General features: G+C 36.7%; 2 protein-coding genes across 2 annotated transcripts; one reads left to right on the forward strand and one right to left on the reverse strand.

Annotated features, from left to right (window-relative positions):
* Window positions 1-2,261: 2,261 nt before the first annotated feature.
* Window positions 2,262-3,373, forward strand: LOC129953515 (uncharacterized). The gene is made up of 3 exons (XM_056066757.1): window positions 2,262-2,409; window positions 2,467-2,700; window positions 2,766-3,373. Exons 1-3 carry the CDS (start codon window positions 2,331-2,333, stop codon window positions 3,275-3,277), a joined length of 825 nt encoding a protein of 274 aa, XP_055922732.1. The 5' UTR covers window positions 2,262-2,330; the 3' UTR covers window positions 3,278-3,373.
* Window positions 3,374-4,401, reverse strand: LOC129953516 (uncharacterized). The gene is made up of 3 exons (XM_056066758.1): window positions 4,244-4,401; window positions 3,946-4,182; window positions 3,374-3,867 (listed from the first exon to the last, which is right to left on the reverse strand). The coding sequence occupies exons 1-3, from the start codon at window positions 4,323-4,325 to the stop codon at window positions 3,428-3,430; spliced, it is 759 nt and encodes a 252-aa protein (XP_055922733.1). The 5' UTR covers window positions 4,326-4,401; the 3' UTR covers window positions 3,374-3,427.
* Window positions 4,402-7,191: the final 2,790 nt, after the last annotated feature.

Raw genomic sequence — 7,191 nt, forward strand, 5'->3', positions numbered from 1 at the left:
TTTGAAATCCGTAGCGGAGTCAGACAGGGCTGTGTTCTATGGCCAGTATTGTTTTTGTTGGTCATAAGCGATGTACTGCACGAAGCTTTGTCAGATAGTGGAGGGATCCAATGGACTTTGACATTTTATTTAAGACACTTGGATTACGTGGAGGATGTTTGCTGGCTCTCTTATAGGATCATGGATCTCCATCAAATGACAACAAGTGTGAAAAGAGAAGCAGAAGTTGTGGTGCTGAAAATAAATTCCGGCAAAACATAACTGATAAGCCTCGGAGCCCGACCATCTTCTCAAATAAATATTTCCTCGCAATCGGTGGAAAAATTGGAGAGCTTTCAATACCTTGGAAATATTGTCTCCATCGAAGGCGGAACCGAACAAGACGTCATATGCCGCAATGGCAAAGCAAAAGCGTTGTTTGGTATGTTGTCCAAAATTTTAAGGAATAACTCTATCAGCTTAAGGACGAAGCTACGACTGTTTCGCCCAAATGTTGAATCTGCGCTTCTTTATAGGTGCTGCACTCTGAAGGTTACTTAGGCCATTACAAGAAAGCTGCAAACCTTCGTGAATAGATGTCTTCGTAACATCCTAAGGATTTTGTGGCCAAACCGTATATCAAATGAGTTCCTTCATAGAAAGACTGACCAGGAACCTATGGACTCTATTATACGAAGGCGTAAGTGGCAATTGACTGGACATACGCTTCGAAAAGGTAACGACTGCATTGCAGACCAAGTAATGCAGTGGAACCGATCACACAAGAAGGAAGAAGAGCTGGACGACCGAGAAGCACCCGGCGCGGGGCGGCGGCGCGTTGCAGGACAGTCAAGGCGGAATCAGCGTCACTAGGCAAAAATTGGATGGAGCTGAAACACATCTCCAGAAAATGTACACGATGGCGCGTAGCCGTAGTAAAGACCCTTTGCCTATTAAGAGGTTCCCAACGGATTTAACAGGTCTGAGGAGCTAAGTAAGTAAGTACCAAGATGATGTGATTTACCACCGCTGGACTTTTTTTTGTGGGGTGTTTATGCAGATAAACCTTTATCACTTCAGCACTAAAAAAACAAGTATTAGGAAAACAAAGGAAGATATTGACTTCAACATATTTATATCACCAAAATAATCTTATAAATATTTTGTTAAAGTCTTATGCAAACAAATTGACATACGGGTTAGGAAGTTATCAGTGTCGGTCCCACACCAGCCTCTTTTTCTAAAGTGTGGAAATTTACCTTTTTAAAAAATAATATTATTTTCAACTTAAATCAATTCTATACGACAATTTAATGTCGAAAACTACTTCTTATTTGAAGTAAGAATTTTTGAATCACCTTAAGAACAGAGAAGTGTTCGAAATTTACTGCAGCTTTTCTTGGCTTAAAAGTCAGAACAGTAAAAGATGACAATGCAATTTCAATAATAAAGATTTGTTTTAAACAAAGAACTTCGAAATTACCAATTGACTTAAATTCTCAAAGCTTTGAAGAAAAAAAAAGTCAATTGAACGAGGCACAATTTTTCGAACTTTCGAAAGTAATGTTTCATTGAAAAAAAAACTTATTCAAGATACAAAAACTAATCCAATGTCAGCTCAAGTTTTTAATTCTCTCTACCAAGCCCTCTCACAATTGATAACTTTTCAATAAAATCAATCAAATCGATTTATAATAACAAATCCATTAATATCTCACGTCATGAAGTTCAGTTCTAATATTATCCTATAACACTCCATTTCTATAAAAGAAAAAAGAAAAACAATAATAAAAGAAAAATAGGTGAACATCAATTCAAAAAATAATCTCCATCAATTTTTATTCAGGTACCCTTTTTTGCCTGATACCTGAGTACCTGAAAATCGTGAAAGCAGTTTCATGCTTTTAATTTACAACCGAAACATCACTTAATATTATTAAACCCAAACACAACAACAAATTCATAATAGATAGATCTTAGAACTCCTCTCTCTGAGCCCAATCTTGAAATATATAGGTTCAACATTTATAACAACAACTCTCATCCAGCCAAGTTTGCCGGTCTGTAAGAAGCAACGAAAACAACAACAACCCAAAAAAAAAGAAATAAGCTACAACCCAAGCTCTGCCCTATAATAATATAATTGATCAGCGGTAGAATTTTACTTGTTTTGCTAAAGATCGAACAACGATCAATAAGACATCCAGAAGATACGATTCGAGTATACCTATCCAATGTTGTTATACCTGCGAAGTTGGGTTCTAAGACGAAATCCGCAGCGGATCATATAAAAGCCCACACCTGGATTCCAACATCATCAGTTGCTTTTGGTATCTTCTTCTGTTAACATAATGTTTAAAATTTTCGTGTGCGTTTTGGTTTTGGCAGCAGCCGTCAGTGCTGACTACGACTTTAAAGACTCTGAATTCAGTAAGATTCTCTTGTGTCCCATTTGAACCTTTCTAACGACTTTGATTCTTTACCTAGATGAACTGCTTTTGGATGATTTCCAATTGGGTTTGGAGGATGATGAAGTATTGAGATTCAGACGTGGTGCTGAAGTTGCTGCAGCAGCTTCCGAGCAAAAAGAATGTACCCGTGAGAAGAACAAGAAGGACAAGGATTGCTTCTGTTGCAATGGCAGCAAAGCTGACCCAGCCCACGTTGAGGTCATGAAGGAGGTCAAGAAGGAGTGTATTGCCCAAATTCGTGGTGCTAGTGGTATGTTTATAAATTCATAGAACAATTTGTTCATAATCTACATGAGTTTCCATTCCTCCGAATAGCTCCCAGTTACGATCCCTTCGATTGTGAACAGATGAAACTCTTGAAGGAACAAAGCGTCTGCACTGCCGAATGCATTGCCAAGAGATTTAATTTGGTGGACGAACATGGTGACATGAAACGTGAATCAGTTTTGGTGAATCTTCGTGCTAAAATTGGTGACAATAATGTCTGGAAGTCAGAAGCTGTTGAAGGATTTGTCGACAAGTGTTTGGCTGAACTGAAGGCATCCAAGGAGAAGTCAGCAGAAGTAGCAGCAGCTTTGAAGAAGGAATCACAACCAATTGAAAAAGAGAGCCGCGATGAGAAGGTTGGATGCAATCCATGCCCATTGGAATTCTCACACTGTATCTGGAGGGAGGTTGTTCAGGGATGTCCAGCTGAGTCTCAGATCGATAGTGGAAAATGCAAGAAGATCCGAGAGGGTTTGGCCAAGGGTGATAAGTCATTCTTGAACAAGCATTTTCTCCATCATTTTTCCGCTCACAGTGAAGATAAGAAAAGTTGGGATTAATTTCTTTATTCCAAAAAATTTATGATCGACATCATTTTTGATTAAATACTCTTTAGGACCTGACTTGGAATAATAAAAGAATCTTTTTTTTTAAAATTACATTTCATTATTTTGTACTCTATGGAAACTTAATATTTTTATGAAACTTGGTTAATTTTTAAAAAGTTTCTTATAAAATTTTTGTGCATGTGAAGTATCGCCTTTGGTCAAACGTTCTCTGATCTTCTGGCATTTTTTGGTATCCATCTGTGACTCCACCGGACAACCTTCTACGAGTTTTTTCCAAATACAATGATGGTATTCCAAAGGTAAAGGATTACACGATGGCTTAACATTCTTAGACTTTTCATTGCCGACAGTTTTCAATTCATTTAAGCAACCGTCAACGTAAGTCTCCATCATTTTGGCATTCCATCGACCTTCTCCAACAAGTGTGCTCAGGGTGTGATTTAGCAATGCATCACGCTTAAACGCCCCACTGTCATCAAGTAAATCCAATTTCTTGACTATGCACTCTGCGGCACAAACAGTTTTCTCTCTCATAGCTTGAATTCCCTCACATGTAAGTGGATCATAGCTGAAGCCAACGTCTGAAAACAAGTTACACAAAAATAAGTGTCGGTAAAGAAATTCCAATTGAAGTTCATTAACTTCTTTTCTTGGCTTACCAGCATCTGGATCACTATCTCCGCGGATTTCAGCGAAACACTTCTTTTTCGCCTCTCTTGCCTTCTTAAGTCCTTCAGATTTCTTTGGTTTTTGACCACGACAACAGTGAACATCATATTTTTCTTCTTTTGGTTGATCTTCTTGACATTCACATGCGGTATTATCGGTGGCACTTCGTCGGTATCGCAGTGTGAGGTCTTTTATTTCCGTTGTTATGTCTTGGAACAGCATTTCATCTTCAAGAAAAAATGCAGTTTTGTTAATTGTCAAGCCAATTGTCATCCACTTAACGCTTACTAAAGTCGGGATCATGAAAGTCGTAATTAGCTGTAACTAAGGTTATAACGAAAAATGAAAAACAAAAACTAAGCTTCAACATAATGAAAATGATTGAGGAAGGTTAAACGTTACGGAGAAAGGTTTAAAGCGAGACTACTATTGACAATGATTGGATTATTTGCTTTTATATTGCAACTGAACTGACCAGTTGGTTGGTGATTATTTTTGCATTTATGACAATGTAATTTATACTTCACGTCTTAATTCGTTGTTCTAAAGGGTGTTCTTCATTTATAAGAAGATTAAAACTAGCTATTTTTGTCTAGGAAGGTGTGGGTCGGTAAATTTTTACAAAAACACCGACAGCTATCATTGAAATGTCTAAAATGAGAATTACAAAAGAAGGACAAGGTACTTCCACATCTGAACAACATTTAAAAAATAACTTAAGCTTTTTCGATATCGTTCCAAAACTCAACAATGACAACTTTGAAGAGGTTAAATATTAAAAGATTTAACACATTGCTGATACGTTAAGCATTGAGCGTCAAAATCTATGAGTTGTCAGCTGTCAAAATGATTTTTCCTCAAAGCTTCTAGTTCATTGCTTTAGTTTTGGTACACCCGTTATTTAAAATAGAAACATTTGTGCTATAGGAAGGGGAGTTTCATTTACAATTTATATGCATTCTGTAAGACTTGTTTTCCGTAGAGTCGTAGGTCGGTATACTTACTTCGTTTTTCTTATTAATTACAAAAGTACAATATTATTAATGCAAATGGGTTTTGACTTATCTACTTGCAAACAAATACTAGTTATGGAAATGTTTCTTACCTTTTCTAATACAAATTTATTTTCGTGTTAATGAAGATTGAGGTGCTTTGAACTTCAAACCTACAACAAGCTTCAAGTTCAAGTTTCAAGATTTATTTTAGCAAAATACATTACTGTCAAAATCAAATTGAATGCATTTCAAACTTAAAAAGAACATTTTATTCTTAAATGTTGATGTTTTTTTCACTACTTCTCTTTAGTTCCAGAAAAAGTAAAAGTAAAACAGTTTAAAGAAAAAATGATTTTATCTCCAAAATAATTGTATGCAATGAAAAGTGTTTTTGACATCTGGTAAAATGTTGGGAACAATCGAATTGGAAAAATAAAAACCGAAAAAAAAACATTGTTAAAGTTGGTAAAAATTAATTTTCGACTCAAATATCTTTTTCAAACTTTGAAACATTGGCTTTATTTTAATTTTGCCAGTTTTTTTACTAAAAAAACATTACTAAATTCTTAAAAATTGAATTTCGACTAAAATATCTTTTCAAAAATTAAAAATATTGGCTTCAAACTTATTTTAGAATCCTCTAGAGAATATTGTTTTCGACATTCAGTACATTGTGGATAAAAATCCAAGAACCAATTTGTTCATAAGAAATTAAAATCTACAAATAATAGTAAGCAAATGTTACTAAAATTGGTAGGAATTGGTTAATGATTAAAAATCTCGTTAACAAAAATATTTTAATTTTTGTTCCTACTGTTTCTGTTTCAAAACTATACATACGAGTACTTTTCAAAGATTTCATTCCAATTTATCATTTTTTGCCAAATGCTAATTTATGTTTCACTTCTTAAGTAGTTTTCTTGTTCAATCGAAAATCAAGTTGTGGCCGTCCATTTTTTTACCTAAGCAGTCATATTCCTTGTAATAATCTACGGTGGATTGCATAAGCTTTAATGGTTTGGTGTTGCATACAACTCTGCTGAACAGCGATGCCATTCTGTTGTACAACAAAAAGCAAAGAAATACAAAATATTTTCACTTTGTAAGTAATTTGATATACTCGTACATTTTTGGCCTGGCATGATATTAGTGACCAATTTATGTCACCAAACCATTAAATTTTATGACGAGTAAACTTCTCATTAATGCCTTTTTCGGTTGTCAAGGGATTTATTATCCTAAAAGGCAAACATTCAACCACTTTTAATGTCAGCTGAGTTTCACAGGTGTCAAAGAGAATCAGTGTTATTTTGAAACAACGATACGTATTACCATTTTTTTATGTGTAACTTTGTTCGTACAAATTGTAATTCACAATTGTAAAAAATGCAATTAAAGAGAAAGTTGCCATCTTTGTACCATACTTACTTTACTAACTTAAGGTGGCGCTACAGCCCGGGGTGGACCTGGGCCTCAACCAACAAGCGTCTCCAGCCAGCTCGGTCCCTAGCTAGCTGTCTCCAGTTTCGCACGCCAAGTTGGTTGAGGTCCTCTCCCACCTGGGTGCGCCACCTGAGTCACGGTCTTCCTCTACTGCGCCGTCCCTCGGGATTGGATTCGAAGACCTTCCGGGCTGGAGCGTTGATGTCCATCCGCTCTACATGACCTAGCCATCTAAGCCGTTGGTCTTTAATTCTGCTAACTAGGTCAGTGTCGCTGTACAGGCCGTACAGTTCGTCGTTATATCTTCTCCTCCATTCTCCATCTGTGAGTACGGGACCAAAAATCACCCGAAGAATTTTTCTCTCGAAGCATCCTAAGACGCTCTCATCTTTCTTTGACAGGGTCCAGGCCTCAGCGCCATAAATGAGAACCGGGATGATGAGTGTCTTATAGATGGTGATTTTACATGCTCGAGAGAGGACTTTACATCTCAATTGCCTTCTAAGTCCAAAGAAGCAACGATTTGCAAGAGTTATTCTTCGTTTGATTTCAGCGCTGGTGTCCTTGTCTGCATTAATAGCGGTGCCTAGGTAGACAAAGTCCTTAACTACCTCAAAGTTATAGCTGTCCATGGTGACGTTTTGTCCAAGTGTCCTTTTTTGATGACAGCATATACTTGGTCTTGCCCTCATTGACCACTTAACCCATCTTCTTCGCTTCCGTCGCAATGCTCAAAAACGCTCCACTGACATCACGCTTTGATCTTCCAATTATGTCAATATCATTTGCGTATCCGAG

Source organism: Eupeodes corollae, unplaced genomic scaffold, assembly GCF_945859685.1.
Source record: "Eupeodes corollae unplaced genomic scaffold, idEupCoro1.1 scaffold_893, whole genome shotgun sequence".
Lineage (NCBI taxonomy): Eukaryota > Metazoa > Arthropoda > Insecta > Diptera > Syrphidae > Eupeodes > Eupeodes corollae.

Excerpts from the sequence above, each read along its gene's own strand:
- LOC129953515 (XM_056066757.1), top strand. The coding sequence starts at position 2,331 with ATGTTTAAAATTTTCGTGTGCGTTTTGGTTTTGGCAGCAGCCGTCAGT. Across the intron at positions 2,410-2,466 it reads CTTTAAAGACTCTGAATTCA|ATGAACTGCTTTTGGATGAT; the intron begins GTAAGATTCTCT and ends TTCTTTACCTAG. Across the intron at positions 2,701-2,765 it reads CCAAATTCGTGGTGCTAGTG|CTCCCAGTTACGATCCCTTC; the intron begins GTATGTTTATAA and ends TCCTCCGAATAG.
- LOC129953516 (XM_056066758.1), bottom strand. The coding sequence starts at position 4,325 with ATGTTGAAGCTTAGTTTTTGTTTTTCATTTTTCGTTATAACCTTAGTT. Across the intron at positions 4,183-4,243 it reads CTTTCATGATCCCGACTTTA|ATGAAATGCTGTTCCAAGAC; the intron begins GTAAGCGTTAAG and ends TTTTTCTTGAAG. Across the intron at positions 3,868-3,945 it reads AGATAGTGATCCAGATGCTG|ACGTTGGCTTCAGCTATGAT; the intron begins GTAAGCCAAGAA and ends ACTTGTTTTCAG.